The 23,289-nt window shown below is 33.5% G+C and overlaps 2 protein-coding genes across 2 annotated transcripts; one reads left to right on the top strand and one right to left on the bottom strand.

Moving 5' to 3' along the window:
* Window positions 1-469: 469 nt before the first annotated feature.
* Window positions 470-12,526, top strand: LOC130811213 (S-adenosyl-L-methionine:benzoic acid/salicylic acid carboxyl methyltransferase 1-like). Its single transcript, XM_057677418.1, has 5 exons — window positions 470-497; window positions 676-683; window positions 2,445-2,705; window positions 12,155-12,256; window positions 12,308-12,526. The coding sequence occupies exons 1-5, from the start codon at window positions 470-472 to the stop codon at window positions 12,524-12,526; spliced, it is 618 nt and encodes a 205-aa protein (XP_057533401.1).
* Window positions 12,527-12,936: 410 nt separating this feature from the next.
* Window positions 12,937-23,060, bottom strand: LOC130828062 (transcription elongation factor SPT6 homolog). The gene is made up of 17 exons (XM_057693866.1): window positions 22,848-23,060; window positions 22,611-22,718; window positions 22,020-22,152; window positions 21,869-21,938; window positions 21,597-21,750; window positions 21,386-21,518; window positions 21,033-21,300; window positions 20,733-20,915; window positions 20,525-20,632; window positions 19,594-19,974; window positions 19,388-19,501; window positions 18,529-19,308; window positions 17,197-17,338; window positions 15,865-17,033; window positions 15,318-15,527; window positions 14,393-14,861; window positions 12,937-13,877 (listed from the first exon to the last, which is right to left on the bottom strand). Exons 1-17 carry the CDS (start codon window positions 22,879-22,881, stop codon window positions 13,372-13,374), a joined length of 4,962 nt encoding a protein of 1,653 aa, XP_057549849.1. The 5' UTR covers window positions 22,882-23,060; the 3' UTR covers window positions 12,937-13,371.
* Between the last annotated feature and the right edge of the window lie 229 nt (window positions 23,061-23,289).

Genomic DNA, 23,289 nt, shown 5'->3' with positions numbered 1-23,289 from the left:
AAATATAAAAAAAACTCATGTAAATAACAAAGGAAATAAAATATGTAATAATTAAATAATAAAATTAAATCAAATTAATGACAATAGAAATTAAATATAAATAATAAAAATAAATAAAACAACTCATGTAAAGACAAAAAACAAGCTACAAAATAGAATAATAAAATCACTAACCTCTCCTAATTCTTTAGTTTCCGAAATATACAACGCACAACAATTATGCGTCTTATTTATACAAAATATGGCGACAACACGACGATTACAAACCCATCCCCATTTTTCAAATTCAAATTCAAAAAATAAGGAAAAACAATGGCGACGAGACAGTGATTACTAGATAACCCGTCGCCACAGATTAAAATAAAAAACAAAAAACAGTACTAGCATTGGCGACCAAAGAGCTTCCAACCTATCCATCGCCTACTTTTAAAACACATTGAAATTAAAAACAAAAAACATTAGCGACGAAATGGCGACCGCTCTTCCCCTCGCCACAGGTTAAAATAAAAAACAAAAAAAGAATACCGTCTCTGGTGCCTAATGGCGACCAACGTGCCCGTCGCCACAAGAGCTTTTTCCAACTGGCGACTAACTGCCCCTCACCTTACCGTCGCCACTGGCGACCAACCCTTCCCCTCGCTTTTTTCCCATCGCTATTTCAATACTTATTTGTAGTGAAGCCTGTTAGTGTTCCGACCCGTTAATAACTCGTTAAAATGTAACCTAACCCTTGAGTTGTTGATCGATCACCCCATTAGGTGTTAAACACCTCTACCCATAGCCATTCGTCCCCCCACCCCATTATGCTCTGATACCAAGTGTAACGGACAGTCTTTTTTCTAAATATAGGTTTATTATAATATAATAGTAAGTAATGCTAAGCGGATGTCTATCGAACCGTGATTATTGCGAAAAAGAAAAAAAACTAAAACGAATTTTCAAAATAAATAAAGAAAACTTAAATCATTAAAATATAATATTAAATATTACATCTTTCTTTAATACATAATTATCGTCCATAATATAAACTACATACATATTATATCTTAATCTCACATAAACAATACAATAGCTTCTTAATAACTTCATGTAAAGTTACCTGCAGCATCTGCTCCCGAAATATGGGAACAGCCGATGGAAATCGGTCAGCTTTAAAAAAAACCGAGTATAAAAACTTACCACAATTATACAAGTATAGAAAGTATATGCATTGCAATAAGTAATATGCAAAGATAAGTGCATCACAACAAATAATATGCAAGGTATCTTATGTATTATAGGGAATTCATTTTAAGATTAGATTTATTTAAATATATTAAACTTCTGGTCCTTCTGCTTGAGTACCAGGGTGTGATTTACTAACACTTCTGCTTGAGTGTTAGGGCGTGGAATCCGATTACTTATTTAATAAATGCAACACATATGATCTTTGTTTGATATATGTAAGGGCCTGTTAGGGTGAGGTAAACAAAAACCCCTAACTTAGTGGGAGTCGTCACTCCTCCAGTACAATGTTGCTCGAGCCACAGATCAGGTTAAACAACCTTACTGTGCTCGCCGTATTTTACGTGTCGGAAAACACGTCCCACGTTTTTTACATGCCGGAAGCATGGTTTGGCATTTCCTTAATGCAACATTACAATAACATATAATAGAAATAAATTTATAACATCTTACATATGAATAATCATTTATTTTTAAACTAAATAAAACTAAAATGGGTCTTTAATATTTATTTATAGATAAATTTTCAATTAAGCTTTATTAATTTCTTAATAATCAATTTCTTAAATATCTATTTATTTTAAATGATAAAATAAATAGTTCCATCATAAATAAACGCTAAAAATGTCTTTAAAAGGACATATTGGGTTTATTATAGATCCTAGCTCATTTATCCAAATTTTTAGAAAATAAAATTTTATTTCATTTAATTAATTTCTTAATAGCTTATTTTTAGATTTAGTACATGAATTATTAATTCCCTTAAGATCAAAAACGACACGAAATATGTTAAATTAAATAATTTATTAAATGAGTTGGCGTATATTCTTATTCACCAAAATAAATTAATTTTAATTATTATTTTTATTTTTCTTTCTTTTTGCCTATTATAAAAATTTAGATTATTAATTTATTTCTTTAAAATTTAAATATCACAAAATTTCAAAAAAATAATTTAAATGAAAAGAAAATACAGTAACACTAAAATAATTTTTTTTTTCCATAATTAATTATTTTTAACCCAATTTTTAACACTAGCTTGGAAGTGTCATTTCCACTATAAAATATAAATTGTGATTTTCTTAATAAAATCGTAAAAAAATCATGTTGGATTTCCTATCTAAAAAATAGCATTGCCCCTTCATTTTATGTTTATTTATAATCAATTTTGATAATCTCTTTAGTTAAAATTCTCGATCTGTCATGGTTATAAATGTCAGGTACCCGAAAACATAATAGAAAACCAGAAGAGAAACATTTACATGTCAAGAGCAAGTCCTCCGAGTGTCCTCAAAGCGTATTATGAGCAATTTGAAAAAGACTTCTTGAAGTTTCTACAATGTCGAGCCATGGAAATGATAGATGGTGGTAAAATGGTTTTAACTTTACTAGGAAGACAAAACAATCAATATTGTTATGCCAAGGAATCGAGTTACTCGTTAGAGCTCCTCTCGAATGTTCTCAATGATATGGTTTCTGAGGTACGTACAAGCCTGTCATACCTAACTTGTTCTAATATATAAATTTCAAAGCATGTACGATATTTCAATTACAAGAACATGCAAGTATTACTTGCATATATGAACAATCTTTTTAATAAAAAAAAATTTCCTCACATAGACCCTTTTTATGAGAATGGAATCTTCTCTCGATTTGTGCAAGTATCGTCTTTTTTAAATGAGGTACAGAGATCGAATCTCACCTAACTTTTTCTTTATAAGGCCTACCCTATAATCACAAAATAGACCCTACTTATGTTGGAAAAGTCAAGTGGTAAAGGAAACTTGAGAGAGAAGCACTTATTAATTATATCCGTATTGTAATATTATATATTTACCTAAATCTTATAAATTAATGGATATATTAACTATATTAATACACTAAAAACTTAATTAACACCAAAAATTGATTAAATATTATGAATTCTAAAATTCTAAAAAATATTATATCATTTTTAGTTCTACATTAGTCAAAATTTCAGATCCGGTTAAAAATCGACAAGTGTAATTTTAACATATATAAAGCCTTATAAATATAGTTAATTACCGTATAAGAATAATAAATTGATTTAATAATCGAAAGCAATTCATTTCACCCTTGTGATAAGAATTCAATTCTCGCTAAAATTAATTTTAATGTGAATCTAATTCATGTTTTTCAAGTCAGCTGGGATTGAAATGATTACAAGTTTGACAGCACTTTAGACGACACTTCTGATCAATATGACTTTACAACATGTATGAGATTTGTGCTTGAGCCTTTGATTATTGCTCATTTTGGCCAAGAAATCGTAGACGAGGTGTTCGAATGATACAGGGAAAAAGCTCGAGTTTCGATGGCTGAAGAGAACAATGTCCTCACCAATGTTGCCATTTCCCTGACCAGAATCCCTAGGGGCCGGTAGGGGCTGATAAACATTGTTCTGGTTCTGTTCTGGTGTAATTTTATTTTGCTTAATATTTGTTGTATGTTTAAAAAATAAACATTATTTGCACTGTCACTTTCTAAGTATTCGCAAATAAGTTTTTTTGGCTGTTTGACTGACTATAAAGCTAAGAAACAATGAAAAGATCGATATATGAAAAAAAAAAAACATTTGACCGAAACACAAAATTTGCCTTGACTCTAAAAAAGATCTTGAGAAGACACCTTTAAAAAAGTGAACCACTGTCGAAACTAACCGGAAAACAAGAAAAAATTATAAAAAGGCTCGCGCAAGAAAAAGAAGTTCGTAAAATTATACTACTTCTTTTATTCAAGTCGAAACACGCATGCTAATGTACTCTTTAAATTGTTAATATCTCTAATTATAGGTAAGTTAAAATATGGAAGTAAAAAATTAATTTATTAAACTATATCATTACAAATACTTTGTAGCTTGTATCCAATCCCATAAATGACCAAAATAAAAGTATCTAGAGTTCTACAAACACTGTTTCCATATTCAGTTTTCATCGACTCTTGTGAGGCTGTGACACTTCATAGCATAAATCTAAAAACTCTTCAAATCCTCTCATAAATCTTAAACTAAATTTTTATTTTTTCGTCGGTTGTACATCTAACTTCTTTCTTGGCTAAAATTCATTTTTAACCCCTATATATAATACTCCCTCCGAACCATTATAGATGTCCCATTTGCTTGGGCACGGTTATTAAGGGTGTGTGGAGTCCATTAAAAAGGTGGTAGTTGGGTATTTTTAAGTAATTGGATTAATTGTTAATGATTCCCTCATTTTGCTTAATAAAGTAGATAGAATGAATTTTGGAGAGAAAATTGGGTTTCACATTGTTTGGGAATTAATTGAAATTAATACATTTTCGAAATTGTTATAATTAACCAACCATTAAACTACTTAATTTAAATTTCAAAAAATTACATCAAATAAATTACAAAAACCATCAAAATCATAAAATAAACTAAGTCTTCAATTCTTCCTTGATTTCTTCAACGTTTTTTGAACGGCAATTGAAAACGAGCAACCCTCTCGCCACATGCGCATGCGGATATTAAATCTTTCGTTGACTTCAAATTTATAAAAAAACAAACAGGGTATGCATTTAGTGTTCAAAATTAATTAAATAACTACAAAAAATCTAAAGGTTTTGATTTTGAAAAGAAGTCATCAATGACACTGGAAGAAAAATAAACTGATGAAAAGAAGCCATCAATGAAACTAGAAGATAAATACACTAATGAAAAGAAGCCATCAATCCAGATAGTTGACAATTAGTTTTGGTGGAATGGCGCCAAACTAAAAAAAATTGCGCCTATACAACACCTCAAAACACCAAGAATCAGTGCATCTATATAAGACAGCATTAAATAAAGAAATCAGCACCTCCAATTAATTTCCACCAATCCACATTGAAGTACATACAATGGTTATAAAAAAAGAGCTAGATAATTTTAGTAAGACTCAAATAATGCATGAGCTTTTAATGTCGCTAAACAGTGAAGGGAAACCACCATACTGGTTCATCAATGAAATTGCCAAGAAGTACAATGTGCATAGGAGGACAATCGAATGAATATGGAGACAGATTCGGGATCAAAAAAATAATCAAGTTCCAATTAATGTCAACAACAAGAAGAAAGGCAACAAAGGAAGGCCATCCATCCCCTTCGATGAAAACAAATTCAAGTCAATTGAAAAAGTGAAGAAGACAACTTTAAGAGCACTGTCAAGGGCCATGGGAGTTAGCCAAACTACAATCTGCAGATGGAAAACAAAAAAGTACTTTCGAAAGCACACCAACGCAATCAAACCGTTACTTACAGACAAAAATAAACTCGACAGGTTAATTTTTTGTCTTACTAGTTGTATTTTAGATGAGCAAACAAGCAACTTCACATTTAATGAAATGTCAAATGTAGTGCACATGGATGAAAAGTTGTTTTATATTACAAGGACACAACAAACATTTTATCTAACTCAAGATGAAATAGAGCCACATAGAGAAATCCAATCTAAAAGATTTGTCCCCAAGATCATGTTTATGTGTGCCGTTGCAAGACCAATCTTTTCTAGTGAAGGTGAGATGATTTTTTATGGAAAGATAGGCATATTTTCTTTTACACATGAAGTGGCAGCACAAAGGAGTTCAAAAAACAGAAAGAGAGGAGAGCCAGAGACCAAACCAATACAATCAATCACTAAAGATCACACAAGAGACATAATTGTGCACAAGATACTACCAGCAATTAGAAGTAAATGGGCACCACATTTAAGCACAATAATTTTCATTCAACACGACAATGCTAAACCACACATTTTAGATGATGATAAAGTGTTTAGAGAGGTGGCAACACTTGATGGATTTAGCTTCCACTTAGTGCAACAACCTCCTAACTCACCAGATATGAATGTGCTTGACTTAGGGTTCTTTAGGTCAATCGTTACAACATCAAAAATCAGCATACAACTATGCACAATTAGTAAACGCAGTGACTACAGCATTTGACAATCTAAAACCAAATGCACTGAAGAATGTATGGATCACACTATAAGCATGTAAAATTGAGGTTAATAAGAAACTAGGTGGTATAGATTATGACATTCCACACATGAGCAAATCAAAACTTAAAAGGGAAGGGAGACTCCCACATTGTTTGGGGGTACAACAGGAAACAATTTACGAGGCAGTAAGATATCTAGACACAAAGGTGGATGAAACTACATTTGAGGTCATTTTATTTTACTTGGGGATCAAAGACGAAGCAGTTTTCCATCATCATCATTTAACAACAGCAACCACAGAAGCAACAACAGAAGCAGCAGCAGATATTGCAGCAACAAATGAACCAACAGCACCAACAAAAGAAACAACAGTACCAACACCAATTCTATGTACAATAACAGAAGCAGCAGCAGATATTCCAGCAACAAATGAAGCAACAGCACCAACAAAAGAAACAAGTACATTAACAGAAGCAGCACCAGCATGAACACTAGTAACATGTAAATAGGACACACATTGTAACAACCCGACTTACCGTTGACTGGGTAAACAGGGTCGTCACGGGGATTATTTCCCAAGAAACTTAAATCATATCCCAAAACCTGGGCAAAGGAATCACCAGCTCTATAACGAAACCAACACAGCTAAATCTCAACCAAATATCTAATATAAACATAAAGTAACCATACAACCCACTACGAGTCCATTATAATCAACATAATCAGAACTAATCAGAACTAATATACATTAAACAAATTCCTAATACAAACTATAAGCTTCCACGGCCTCAGCTCAAAAGGACATCCTTAGCACTCTCATCAACATTGCTAACCCGATTATTCCCGACCGGATTCGTTCTGTAATCAACTAAAAGATGGAAACAACAAGGAATCAGATTAAACTGAGTGAGAAGCAACAATCCAAAACAATTAAACACAGCAATTCAAAAAAATGATTTAAAAGCAACATCAGTTTCCTAGATCTATGTGCGCACAGGGAGTCTAGTTGAGAGGAACATCCACAGCTCTAAGGCTATGTCACTCTCGGGTGAAGCTAGTCAATATCTCAATGACAATTCGCTTCAAAAACAGGGAGTAGGGAACCATGTTCCTCAACTCCGTCAATGACCAGCTCGCAAGCCTGATCCATTGACCATATCAATATCAGCATAATCATTCATAAACATTTATCACGTTCATATAAATTTCACAAACTTTAAATAAACATTTTACAAATGGTAGCCTGGCCAGACCCCTTTTTAAGGGACTGTTACTACTCACCAACGAGACGCTCCAAAAAGCCGTGATCGATTTGCAGCTATCAACTAGAAAGGTTCCTCGATGACGTCGTCTTCTAAAGCATAACAAGATCATAACATCACTAGAGAGCGTTCGATACTACTATACTAACATGTAACTTATTACTTCTCCTCCTAAGACCGTAGCTTAACCAAGAGTTATGCTAGCATTCTAACCTTTAAAATCTTACAGTCAATTCAAGAATATCAAATTACTCAATATTACTAGTCTCCAATTTTAATCAAGATTCAACTTACACATCTTAGTCAAAATTAATAATAATATTTATACTCGACTATAATTGATGAAATTAATACATAACTTATATTTCATATATATATGTACCAAAAAATTTTCTTTTAAAAAAATATTAAAGTTTACTATTTTAATTTATATTATTTCAGATTATGCGGTTTTTTGACAATTTTAATAAATAAATCATATAAAATAAATTATAACGAATCAATTCATCAAAATTTCCAGAAAATATTAATTTATATATACTATACACATATAAAATTTATGAGAATAATTTTATGTAAATAAATATATGTAAGAATTTATACCTTTAATAATTTCACTATCAATTAAATCCATTGTTGTAGAATTTTCAACCACAATATTAGCTTCCTCCCCTTGAATTTCTATAATTAACACTAAATACATACTATTATTAGAAAATTTTTTGAGAATTTTTATGAATGTTTCTAGGGTTTTGTAGAATTTTTCTTTAAGAATTAGCTTTTATGAAATAATTTTCTGATTTTTCCTTCTCTTCTTTTCCTTACCCACGGCATGCTTCATTTATTTATAGGTAAAGATTATGAAATTATTTATTATTTTAATTTCCTTCATGGGCAAGTATTAATGATTTACTCCAAGATTTTTATCCTTGGGTTTATCCTTAGGATAAGTCTTAAAAAAATTTTGTCACCTAGCTTTAGCTTGCCGCCCATTTTTTTACATTTCTACCTCTTATATATATATATATATATATATATATATATATATATATATATATATATATATATATATATATATATATATATATATATATATATATATATATATATATATATATATATATATATATATTATTTTTATTATATTATTATTATTATAACCTACTTAACTCACTTGATTCATGGCAAATTTTCTAATTAGTTTAAAGCCCAAAATAATTTTATTTATTTTAAATTCTCGAATGTCACACACATGAGTATACTTTTGGGTTACCTTTTGTACTCACTTTTGGGTTACATTGTTAGGTAAATGTTTAGGTCTAAACACGATGTAGAAATTAAATTATAAAGTTGTTTAGCCGTAAACATTTAGAAGGAAATGTCATATAACAATTTATTGATGGCTTCAAAAACAAAATGAAAACAAATTCATCTCAGAGAACAAATTGAACTCATCATAGATAACCCAAATCCCATACTAATTGTCCCCTACATCTGGTAAGAACATAGCCTCCTAAACATAATGTTTGGTGGCTTATGAACTGAAAATCCTAGATTGGTGGCAAAATGAATGGATTTAGGGATTTTGTAGCTATAATCAATTGTTTACCCTCAAAAAAAATCATAGAACAACAAAAACAGAACACGAACATAGACATGCATACCATACATACCACATAAACAAAATCATCATTAGTCATAGAGGAAAGATGTATCCATACGAGAAAATGAGCCTTGAACATCTATATCAGACAGTAATTCATCATCATCCAATGATTCTTCATCTGAGGAAGGAAAAATGTTCTCAATGTATAGATCTTGAAGATCTAGTTGTAAATCAAACATACCCTGTATTTCTTCATCTTCAGAAGTTATACTTTTTCCCCAGTTAGGATCCGTTTCACCAGAAGTCGTAGAAGATGGAGGTAGGCGATTGTAGAAATCGAACCATGGGTTAGGAGATCCAATCGTAGGATCACTTTCTTGGGACGAAGACAACCAAGTCCCAAGAAAGACAAGACCTTGGTGACGCCATGTTCGAAAAATCCAGAAAAGTAAAGAACATACCCAGATTTAAAAAAAAACCCCTAAAATTATTAGGGTTTCAAAGAAGACGAAGATGGTGGAAAAAAAATGAAAATGAAGATAATAAACCGTAAACAGTAAGAATGGGGATGAAGATGAAGATCATTGAAGAAGATGAAGAAAAATACAGATGTTGAGGATGAAGATGAGAGAGAGGGAGAGATAGGGTTTCAGTAGAGCAAATAGGAGAATTAAAAAAAGGGAAAGAATGATTAAGATTATTGATGTTGGGTTATATTGTTCATTATTTTGGGTTAGTAGGGTTTACGGGGTAGATTCATAATTACGTATGTGAACTAAGGGTATTTAAGTAAAAAAAGATTGACAAAAATAGAAATGGGACAACTAAAAAGACTTTGCCAAATAAGAAAATGAGACATCTATAATGGTTCGGAGAGAGTATAATAATATAATTATATAATTATTCAATTGATTAGTAAAGTAAGTTAATGACAATAAAAATATATAAAACAATTCATGAAAATAACAATATATCATAATAATATAATTATTCTAATATGAATTATTAACGCAATTTAATGACAACAAAAATAAAATATTAAATATTAAAAAAACTCATGTAAATAACAAAGGAAATAAAATATAAAGTATTTTTTTTATAAAAGTAATACTTTTTAGCTAAAAAGTACCAACTTTTTTTTCAAACAAAAGTAACATTTTTAGCTTCTTATTTCACTACAAAATAAAATGATAATTATCTCAAAATTTCTTCATCCTCTACCATTAATTTAAAACATAATTCTTATTTTCTCTTACTATATTGGCTACTTCATACCCTGAGCTTCATCGTACACAATCATTGTCTGGCCAGATGTCATTTGATGAGAAATTTTATTTGGATTTTATTATCCTTAGCTTCGTCGTACACAATCATTGTCTGGCCAGATTGTCATTTGATGAGAAATTTTATGGGTATTGTTATAGTTCGTCATTCTTTTCATTTTATCGGAATGAAATTAATAATTTGCCCCTTAACTTTAAAAAATTACGAATTTGTCATTGGACTTAATAACAATATTATCAACTAAATTAGTAAAAAAATTATTAATAAAAAATTAAAAATCAATTAACAACTAAATTTTAATTAATATATTATTATTATATTAAAAAATAATTAAACATTAACTAAATTATTTAAATTCAAAACTAATTATTATAATAACATTATCATAATATAATAATATATTAAAATAAAATAATTTATTACAACATTTATTTAAATAACAATAACTTAAAAAATAAATTAATTAAACAAAAAAATTTCACAATTCGAAATTCATAAAAAAAAATACCAATCGCACAAAAAGTGCGACTGTACCTAGGTCGAGTCGCAGTTTTTTTGCGACTCGACCTAGGTACAGTCGCACTTTTGTGCGACTGGTATTATATTTTTTTATTTTTATTTTTTAAAAAATTTTTATTAATTTTATTTTTATTATTATTGCTATTATTATTATTATTACTATTATTGTTGTTGTTGTTCTTGTTCTTGTTCTTGTTCTTGTTCTTGTTATTATTATTATTATTATTATTATTATTATTATTATTATTATTATTATTATTATTATTATTATTATTATTATTATTATTATTGTGATTGTTATTATTATTATTATTAAATTTTTATTTCTGTTTTAATTATTATATTTAATTTATTTTTTTAAATATTATTATTATTATTATTATTATTATTATTATTATAAATAAGAAATTTTAAGTCCAGTGGCAAAGTTGTAATTTGTTTAAGTCTAGGGGCAAATTTGTAATTTCAATTAGAGGGGTGGTGATAAAATGAAAAAGGTGGCGAAGAATCACAATTCTAGGGTTAATTCACTGAAAATATCCAATTTTTATTTTCGTCATTATTTTTTACCCTTACTACAACAACACAATAACATATAAATATCAATATTCTTTATGGAAAAAGAGAGTTTTCCACCCACTTTTAAATGGTTCCTCACCACTTTTTGGTTTTTTTTAAAGTGAACATGCAAGTATTACTTGCATATATGAACAATCTTTTTAATAAAAAAAAATTTCCTCACATAGACCTTTTTTATGAGAATCGAATCTTCTCTCAATTTGCGCAAGTATTGTCTTTTTTAAATGAGGTACTGAGATCGAATCTCACCTAACTTTTTCTTTATAAGGCCTACCCTATAATCAAAAAATAGACCCTACTTATGATCAAAAGTCAATTGGTAAAGGAAACTGAGAGAGAAGCACTTATTAATTATATGCGTATTGTAATATTATATATTTACCCAAATCTTATAAATATATTCGACTATATTAATACACTAAAAACTTAATTAACACCAAAAAATGATTAAATATTATGAATTCTAAAATTCTAAAAAGTATCATATCATTTTTAGTTCTACATTAGTCAAAATTTCAAATCCGGTTAAAAATCGACAAGTGTAATTTTAACATATATAAAGCCTTGTAAATATAGTTAATTACCGTATAAGAATAATAAATTGATTTAATAATTGAAAACAATTCATTTCACCCTTGTGATAAGAATTCAATTCTCACTAAAATTAATTCTCCTTCGTCTCTTGGCGGTAGGGTCCTTATCTCATGCATAATAATGTGCAGGGTAACATAGATGAAGCAAAGCTAAACGCATTCAATATCGCGGTATACACACCATCACCATTAGAACTAGAGTTTCTAGTGAAAAAAGAAGGGTCTTTTAATGTGAATCTAGTTCATGTTTTTCAAGTCAGCTGGGATTGAAATGATTACAAGTTTGACAGCACTTTAGACGACACTTCTGATCAATATGACTTTACAACATGTATGAGATCTGTGCTTGAGCCTTTGATTATTGCTCATGTTGGCCAAGAAATCGTAGACGAGGTGTTCGAACGATACAGGGAAAAAGCTCGAGTTTCGATGGCTGAAGAGAACAATGTCCTCACCAATGTTGCCATTTCCCTGACCAGAATCTCTAGGGTTAGGGGCTGATAAACATTGTTCTGGTCCTGGTCTTGTGTAATTTTATTTTGCTTAGTATTTGTTGTATGTTTAAACAATAAACATTATTTGCATTGCCACTTTCAAGTATTTGCAAATAAGTTTTTTTGGCTGTTTGACTGACTATAAAGCTAAAAAACAATGAAAAGATCGATGTATGAAAAAAACACATTTGACCAAAACACAAAATTTGCCTTGACTCAAATAAAATCTTGAGAAGACATCTTTAAAAAAGTGAACCACTGTCGAAACTAACCAGAAAACAAGAAAAAATTATATAAAGGCTCGCGCAAGAAAAAGAAGTTCGTAAAATTATGCTACTTCCTTTATTCAAGTTGAAACACGCATGCTAATGTACCATTTAAATTGTTAATATCTCTAATTATAGGTAAGTTAAAATATGGAAGTAAAAAATTAATTTATTAAACTATATCATTACAAATACTTTGTAGCTTGTATCCAATCCCATAAATGACCAAAATAAAAGTATCTAGAGTTCTACAAACACTGCTTCCATATTCAATTTTCGTCGACTCCTGTGAGGCTGTGACTTCGTCGTAATCTAACCCTAAATTGGCCAAATCAAATCTCTACATCGCCAAAATCGTTACAGATGTGTCGCGTAACGCCGGTGGACTGAATAACACCACGATCAAGGGATGGAGACTGTAATTAGACACTAGAATATTTTACTCACTAATTGCTTACATTTACCTTGAAAAAGGTCATTACTGGGCTAAAATACAAGAGTCCCTAGTCAAAACTTGATTTGGTGATTCAAAAGCTGATAACATGTTCATCTATTTCAGGTATAGAAAACCATTGATGGTATTTACCTACCACCCACCTCCTCCACCCCGGCTGTCCGACAGTCCCAAGGAGTAGCTCTTGGAACCTGAAACTGAACCTGAACCCCGCCTAGAATCTTTGCGGGCATCACCACCAGATACGCGCAAGCCTCCAATGCTACTTTCGCCTCCACCTCCGCCTCCACTACTACTACCACCAGCCCCACTTGAACTCCATCCACCAGGAAAAGCTTCCTCACCTGGAGCATTATGGACTTTAGCACCAGGGAAGCTTCTATAATCACTATTGCTTCCTTCTTTATTATTGTCTGAACCACGCTTGGAACCATGCCCGCTATCTCTATTATCAGAGCCCCGCTTCCATCCATAGCTGGAATCACCACCATCCCTGCTCCCGCCATCTCTGGTTCCATCATATGAGCCTCGACCACCACGGCCACGGCCACGACCCCGACCACGGCCTCCTCCTTCGTATGGCCTAGGTGCTCCACTAGGATGCCCATCACGACCACCATTTCTGTAATCATTTCGTCCTATAAAAACAAAAACAATTTTGTCACTCATGAACAGATACCATTTAAAATACTATAATTGTTCTCTATCAAGATAATACAATCTTCAAATCAATATTCATCACCATAAACTTCAATGCATGTGTCCATTCTCAATAAAAGCAAGGATTTATTCAACTTTAGTAAAATGGCTAGATCCATGTGAAGTTGTAGTTTGCTATCAAAGAATGATCAGAAACTCTTGGTTTTGACAAGGATAAGGTTGCAATCATCCAACCATCCAAACTCTAGAGAAATTCATTTTTATATCTTACTAATTTCTTTTTAGTTTTTGCACTAAATTATTTCAAGTGTTGGTGACCTAAAGAATGAGATAGATCAGCCACCTAAACTTCAATAGCATTCAAAAGGCCATGCACATAATATAATAAGCTAGACATTCCAAAAAATAGATAACGGGCCTTGTACAATTTTCAGAGGAAAACGAAGAAAGCGAGGATCTAAGTCAAAATTGTTATGCACATCGCAAATTTTACCTGCCCTCAAATGATCTCTATCAGAAGATCCTCGCCAGCCAGCATCATTGCCTCCTGAGCCACCCCATCCACCACCACCAGAGGAACCACCAGTTGCTGGACTACGCATTGGCACCATAGCAGCAACTGATCGAATAGACGGTGATTCATGTATGGGATCGTCAATATGCCTCTGGAAATACGCTACAAGCCTATCAATATTATCAAACATCCTCTTGCGGAATTTGAAGCCTTTAGGGTATAAACCGATATACTCGTGATGAGGATTTGAACTACGAATATATGTAAGGATAAATGTGCCAGGATGCTCATGTGAAATTCCAAAACTATAAACTATTCTAGCCGGGTTATCTAACTTCTCAATCCTAAGGAGCTCATCAACTTCTGCTTTTGTACCCTTTCGGAACTTGCGATAGTTCAGCATTGCCTTCAAATGAGTAACCAAGGGATCAACATAGCGGTCCATAACCTGCAATTTGAAGGGAAAAAAGGATAGTCATGCTGCATATTGCTCAAGCCTAGAATTACATAAACACAAATTGTTATACGAGAAGGTCTCACCCAGAGACGTGTCTTATACTTGGGCTAAATAGCCCATCTAGAAGTATATATTATTGTATGAGAATATGTTCTTGTTTGAGGTCGTCTCACCAAGAGACTGTTTGTCACAAGAGTAGCTCAGGATGAGCATCAAATTGACAGTTTGACACCACACTAAACAGCCTATTGTGACCAAGAGTAAAAACACAACAGAGATTGTTTTGTACCGGCACACCAGACATTTGTAATGAACATTAACAATCATGTTCATTATTCATGATTAAAGATTAAGCACAGCTAGCAAAATCTAGACTCATTTTGTACAAGAGAATATTGCTCCCACGTGTCAGCATAGTGATGCAAGGTGTACGATATTTATACTAACCTCATCCAAATCCTCAAAAGTATCCTCACCAAGCTGCAAAGTTTTCCCAATCCGAAGCAAACTTGTTATATCTTTGTGGTCCTTTCCACCTTCAATTATGTCCTTGTGAGCAAAGACACCATCATAAATCTTCAGAGTCAAGGTCAAATAAGATGGACCTCGAGAACTTGGACGAATAACACTTTCCCCGGGTTCTTTGTCTGCCAAAAGCTGTAGAACATAAATTGTGAATAATTAATAGAAGGTGGACAGGCCACAGTGATAAAAAAAATAAGCAAGAAAAGATCTCCATACGAATAAAGTCTAAAACTACTCTCTATGCCTTGAAATACCATGTTTCAGAGAGTTTTAAAGAAAAACATTCTCAGAATTTTCTAGGGAAATATTTAGCATCTATAGACTTGAGAAACACTTGCTAGTGTCACCCATCCATCCACAAATCTCCCAAAAAAATTCTAACAAAAATGGGGGAAAAACAATACCTATATCATCCAAAAAAAATCTATTTCAAGAAAGACACAAATCAAGTCACATAAAACATACATACCTCCATCGCTTCATCAGCAGTAATATTCTGAAAACGAGGATGAACAATCATCCTAGGTTTGAAACGCTTCTTCGCAAGCTCCTTGTTTTTGCGAGCCTTGTCTTGCTCACTTGGTAAGCTGATACTGTCTTCTTGATAGTAAGGGTCTCGATTCTCAATATTCTGATGCCCCATATTCCTCATGTCATTCTCTTTACATGTCAAAAACACCTGGTATCTGTTTTTCTGGATATTTTTTATCTTACAGGTAAGGATATCACCTTCATGCAACTTCTCAGTCAAATCACAATCTCTCCAATCATCTGAAAAATCTTCTCGTGCAAGCATACCAGTTAATCCTGATTCCAAGGCACACATTGCTCTTTGAGGTTGCACCCTGCGAACTGTAGCTTGAACAACTCGTCCTTCACTCAATGTGGCATCTGTCTCCCCAGAAATCATATAGAACTCTTCATCTTGATTAGGTTCTTCATATGCTTTACGCCAATCTTGAAATCCTTGTATCAATTCCATTTTAATCGCATGCAAGGTCTCTATCTTAGACAAACGGTCTGTATCCTTTGCATATGCATCAACACTAAATGATTTCAATGCACTTGGTCGGTCTCTGAGGTGTTCAATTGCCATCTCAATATCATCATCATCAAAATTATCATCTCCCACAATTTCTGTATAAATATCTTTTGCCATTTCTTGTGCCAGGGCATAGGACTCTGGATGTATTCTTGTATCATCTAAGACGTCAACAAACTGGCTGGTACTAACAGCTAAACCACTACGCCTAACACGCAGAAAACCAGCAGCACTTATGAACACCTTTCTCCCAAGTCCATGTGCAGTCAACAAGTCTTTTCTTGTGACTATTGCCCCAGCTCTTGCAAGTGACCGCTGTAAAGATGCTGCTTTCCTGGGCCCAAGACCAGAAACAAACTGCAAAGGAGCAAATAGCCAATCATGATTTGCTGCCAAATTCAGATCAATCCCCACCTGGTTAGTTACATCAACCATAATCTGTTCAACCATTGCACACTTTTCATTGGCATTGAGAAAGCTCTCTAAAGGACTAAGTTTCCACGACAAAATTTCCTTGCCTGGTCCACAAAGATTTGCAACCATAGCTAATGGATTCTGGAGGTAGCGTCCAAGGGCAACAGCTCGTCTCACAACACCTGCTTGAAAAATAGCGATATGAAGTCCAACTTGTTGATTATAGCAACACTCCTTACCCCAATGCCATTATTAGGCCACAGGGGATCGGAAGTACGCAACCTTTCCCATGTAATAGCAAAGAGGTTGTTTATGATCGATATAAAAAAAAAATTGTATATTTACCTTTATGCCCAGGATTCTGATCAGATGAAATACGCGAATTTTCATAGAGACGAGGTAAAGATTCGTCTCCGTAGAAAACACTCAATCCATCCATCTCGTGCCCCACATCTCTGGGATTTTCTTCAACCATCTTAAAGACAATCTGAAAGGAACATTGATCTGTTATAAAACTTTTTTGGGGTTTGATAAGATGAAGAGGACACGGGGTAAGAAAAGAGAATTCCCACAAATGAGTCCCGTGAGGTTTGAACCATACCATAGAGATATGATGTGTGAAATGATGCCACTACTTCACCACCACAACCTCAATGTTAAGGTTTACACACCTCACTGTAAAAAACAATATGAACCAATGAACAAATAACGATTTTCCCAATCCCTGGAAGAAAAAGAATCAGGGATTCACTGTATAGCAGTGAACTGATGAGTGATGACAATTCAATCGTTCATTTAGAAAAGCAAGCCAAGATGACTCACGGGCTAACTTATAGTACTTCTAACATCTCAACCATCTGTATCCAGTACTTTCTTTTTAAGTTTAAATTAAAACAGACTTATACCATAAGGTGGATTGCAAACCCAAAAATATAATGAAGACCCTACATGCCTATGTAAATGCTTGTTTGATTCACAAAGGTAGCAAATTCCCAAGAATAGTAAAACCCCTAGAAAAATTCTGAAGAAATAATGGTTAATTGTTAGATGAACATTAGGAAACTTGCACTCTTGATACCAAAGGCACGTACTTAACTTTTGTGACTTAGTATAAGAGGAACGTATGCCATATTCTTGAGAATTTCTACTTCCCAAGGAGGCTCATGTCTCACATTTAATCTATTCAATGCCAAATGCCAACCAAACAACATGTCATCATGCATAAACATCCAAGGAAATCTTAGTCCCTATTCCCTTATGTAATTTTCCTCCAAGCAAACAAGAAATATCTCATCATAACTTTCTTTTTTACCTCTTTTCTGTTCCACTACAAAAATTGAATTGCGCTTTCAAATTTACCATTCTTTTACTAGTTACACTATTGATCTACTTTCCACAACGATTGTTAATTAATTATTAAAAGAGGATATTTGGTTTTATATATATCAATAATCATGCATTTGCTAGCTGAAACAATACAGATTTACTATAATCACAGACTACATCAATTACACAAGTTTGATAGCTTCATCAACCCTAGCCAATTTTTTCGATAGAAAATCAGTTAATTTTTGAAAGTACATTAAAAGAAGGGCTATAAAAAATATAAGTAGCAACTGCAATCTTCAAATCTACAAACTATAGTTCAATAAGTCGAAGTTCAGATAAGAGGGATACCTCATAAATATCATCCTTAAGCCGGGTACAAGACAAACTCACAGCCCCCAGGACTACGACCTGTGGCTGATGCTCAGTCATGAACTTCAAAAGATTCATCTGATCATGCTTTTTACGATGTTGATCAGAAATATTTTGAGACCTCAGGCTGATTGACCCAGCCTCTAAGACATCAATAACCTCACCAAATGAGTCCAACATGACAAAAGTGGTTGGTGGCTTTCCAGGACCCCAACAGCATGCCATGACCCTTGGTGCTGCCTCATCCTCTGAGTTCATATCACTTTCCTTCCGCTGGTACGGAGCCACAGAAACTTTATTCCAAAGATGTTCACCATAGTCCATGAGCAACCAGGTCTTAGCCCTGCTAGTCAACCACAGTCTAGCTTCCTTCTCCAGTGTTGGCAATATAAAATTAAAAATTGCATCCTGCAATATCAATTTTCTCTGCTCATTCCACAACTGTGCTAGCTTACTAACACCACAGCTAACATACTGATCCTCGGAATCACTTAACAACTTCTTAAGATTCTCCTCAGGCATTTTAATAGTAACCTGGAGGAGCTTCTCCTCCTCAGCCTTTTGAATGAGAAGCCATTGGGCATCCTCAAATTTGTTTAATGGCTTATTGCGTAACCATTTGACACCAGAAAATTGATGGAAAGCATCTATGACGACATTTCCATCAGATGTAGGACATGTTGAAACCACTGCATTGTCAAAATATATACTACGAAAATGCTTTTTCACACGAGGCTCGCAACTTATCTCAACTGATGCCTGAAAATAACCACAAACCATTCATAAAGCAGCTATAACAATCCAGGCACAATATATTCCTAATTTTTCAAGCACATACCATGTGTCTAGCACCTTTTAGAACAGCTTGAGGTGAATCAAACATCGCACATGTAAAGTTTGAGGCAACATCCTCAGGTGTCTCCTTTGGATCTTCAGGTTCATCCATTTTTGTCTACAAGTTAAGAAGGATAGAGAGTTAAATTAATAGGTAACCAAATATTAATATAAAAACAAAAAAAAAAAGTACCACAAAAACAACATTACCTCCAAAGAGATCAGCCTGCCAAACTGCTCAGAGCTATAGCCAAATTTGCTGCCTACCTCCCATAAACCAGCTTTGTTGCAAATGCTATAAAGTGATTTACGCTTCGGTCTTCTATACTGCCCCTCATCCACACCAGCCTCACCAGGAGGGAAATGCAAATTAAATTTTGAGTCAACATCATCCACTTCCCTTTCAGATTCGGCAAGTCTCAAGGCTTCAATAATTGATTCAAAAAGCTGTCGATTTAAACCTAGTCTTGTTTCATCATATACTCTGCGGGACTCTTCCTCGAATCTTTTATTGTAATATCCATGGAGAGCACTCTTTCGCTTTTGAAGAAGCAACCATTTTCTATCTGAGTCATAGACAACCCAAAGCACCTGCATAGGCAAATCTGTCTCAAAAACCTTACCTATCAAGTAAGCATATAGCATGTCCTGTCTAGGCAACAAGAAAAGGCCATGAAGATCGAATGCCACAATAAATTATCAAAACTATTTAAGAAGAAACAAATAAACACACACACATACGCACATTAATAAACAAAAATTTAAAGTTGAATGTTTAACAATTCATTTTAGTGGAGCGTGTTATTTTAACCTCCTAAGATGCTAATGGTATTGTTTTACCCTAATGAGTAACTTGATTTTCACCACTGTGACCTGACTTGTCCACTCACCATTATTTTCTACAAACTCTTTTAAGAGACGCGATATTTTCAATAAGGTCAAAGAACTCAGGACATATCATGTAATGTGAGGAGAGGAGAGAGCTAACCATTCATTTTCATAAAAAAAAAAAATTCACAACATAATGATTGCAATTCTTTTCTCTTTTCCACAGTCAAAAATCTAAAGTCACCAAAAATATCCAAAAGGTATTTAAACCAACGTGAAAGCTAAACTCATTCTCATACCACAAAAGGTTTACCTTGTGCCTTCTTAAAGCAGGCTTATCATGGCTGACATCTTCACCTGTTTCGGGGTCTTTCAACAAACTGTAAATGTCCTCCTTGCGGTACATAGCAATATAAGGAAGCTGGAAAAAATTCAAACAAATTAAGAAATTATAAGACCAACCAGAAAAGAATGAAAACACTAGCTTCCCCAAATACAGCATGCAGCAAGCCAATACTCACATCAAGTTTCTGAACATGTGTGAAGTTCAGAAAATTTCTAATATGATCTTCTACTTCTTCTCCAAATGTTACATTTGCAAGCCCAGGAATTTGACCAGATTCTAGCTGCTTTTTGATCCACTTGGTCTCAGCTTCAATGAATTCAGCATCAGTAGGAGGAGGACCTGTGCTCTCCTCGAATATCTTTCAGCATAGCAAAATAAGTCACCCGTCATTTCAGCAGATGCCAACAACAGCACATTTCTAATACAAAAACCAGAAACTACAAGATATTGTTGAGCAAGGTGCACAGATATTCACCTGCAATCTTTCAGGTACATCGATCTCCCGCATACGATCATCCTTGTCAGTCATATACCTCTCCGCAAGAATGATAGGTTCAAACTCATATTCCAGCCCTCTGTCCTTCCATTGACCACTATCATCATACCCATCTCTTTCAAGATTCAATCGACGACGCATATCCAGAAGTTCTTCGACATCTCCAAAGATATCATGAGCCTCCTGCAGTGCAGATGATGGAACTCCAGGAGCTTGTCTATGCTTCTTTTTCTTTTGCGGTTTTCTTCTACATTCCAGAAAAAGCAACGGAAATTATCAAATGAAACATAACGGGAGCTAGAGAGAACTGAAAAAAAAAAACCTATAAATACCTGATAGGCATTCCATCATCATCAACTTCATCTTCGTCAACAATAAAATCAGCCATATCATCTTCATCATTCAAGTCTGGATCCTCTTCTTCTACCTGCTCATCATCTTCAGGGATATCCTCAACCGGTCCTCCTGTAAAGCACAATATCCCATAAAATAATTTAACTTGTAATACTGCATGCAACGACCAGAAAAGACATAGCAATTTACCATCATCATCACCAAATAAGGAGCGTTTGACCTGCTCCTCTGCTGTCCTTCCACCTCTCCCAGCTCCATCAAATTCATCCTCATCAGAGAGACCAGAATGCCCAACATCAGCATCACGCCGAGCCTTCTTTAACCTTTTCAACTTTTTAGTTTCCTGTTACAAAAACAAAGTAAAATCAGATATTTAAAAGTTCAAACACCAACAAAACATCCAATGCATAAATATAACATTTACAGTGGGATAGTCCATTAGGATCAAACATCATACTCACTTTACGAGGAACCTTAACATTATTGTCCAGAAGAAGCTCATAATCATCATCATCAAGTTCAAAGGATTCCCTTAAAGAGTCAAACCCGCGTCAGAAAAAAATGATAACGTTTGAGACTGTTTAATAACAAATTATTCAGAAAAAGATCAACCTTTTCTTTTTTCTCTTCTTTCTATGTCTCTCCTCATCATCGTCCCTATCTTCTTCTTCTTCTTCTTCTGGTTCTTCCTCTTCTTCATCACCATCAACGATGAAACCATCATTCTCAAACTCATCCTGTCCTTCTGTTACAGCAGTCAGCTCATTAGCATCTATTTACTCATTCACATTAGTGATGTTTAGTGCCCATCAAATCCAATCACAACCATAAAGTAATACAAAAAGGCATTTCCTTTTACACAGCCAATAATTTTCATTACAACCACAATAGACATAGCATTGATACATGGACCCAAATAAACCTCATTGACATTTCAAGAATTTACATCGGTAACACAATCAATTTTATTATCCACGCTATTGGGTCTAGAAATACAGCTCAGTAACATATAGAATGCTAAAAAAATTACTCATTTTCCGATTAACAATACCAAAAACATTTCCATAAGGCACTAAACAATCCAAAAAGGCAAACCTAGAAAATCAAAACCCTAGTTTCTCACCGTAGCCTAGACAGCACCAAATCAGCGCAAAAGACATAAACTTGAAGATCATAACACGAAAAAAAATTAAAAAGACTAACCATCATCTTCGTCTTCATCGTCATCATCACCACCACCACCTTCCCCATCATCAAGTTCCTCGCCTTCTTCATCTTGCTCTCTCTCGTCATCTTGAAGATCAAGCTCCTCTGTAAATCGAAATCACCATTTAAATCATTTCAAATTTGTATAACATGAGAAATTAGGGTTTTCCGGAAGTGTGAAAACGGCGAAAATCGAACTTCAAACAAAATTGGGGAAAAACTTTGAGGGTTTACCTTCATCGTCTGAAACCACTGCTCTTCCGCCCATTGTTTTACGTGAAATAGAAGTCACCAAAAGATCCTAGGGATTGAAAGAAATTAAAATTTTGGGGAATTTTGAGAGAGAATTGAAAAAATTAAGCGTTTCGAAAATGTTAAAGGTGTATTAAGCTTATAAGAGGGAAGTGTGTGTGTAGTTGTGTACTGAGACCGAGTAAAAGGATTAAGGAACGCTCCAAATATTTAGTGAGAAAATTAATCACCGTTAAAAAATGTTGAAGTAATAATTTTTTTTAGAATCATCGTCACCCGTCTATCTACTTTATCAGGTGCTCTCTTGAGAGACCGTCTTTTGTAAAGACAACTCTCAAAAGCCTAACCTAAATTTAATTTATATTAATTTTTAAAAAAATTACTATTGAAATTAAAGCGCATGTGTTAAGTGGAATATGAAAAG

Source organism: Amaranthus tricolor, chromosome 1, assembly GCF_026212465.1.
Source record: "Amaranthus tricolor cultivar Red isolate AtriRed21 chromosome 1, ASM2621246v1, whole genome shotgun sequence".
Classification (NCBI taxonomy): Eukaryota; Viridiplantae; Streptophyta; class Magnoliopsida; order Caryophyllales; family Amaranthaceae; genus Amaranthus; species Amaranthus tricolor.
The sequence above is the reverse complement of the archived record's forward strand: the minus strand, read 5'-3'. Positions and strand labels throughout refer to the sequence as shown.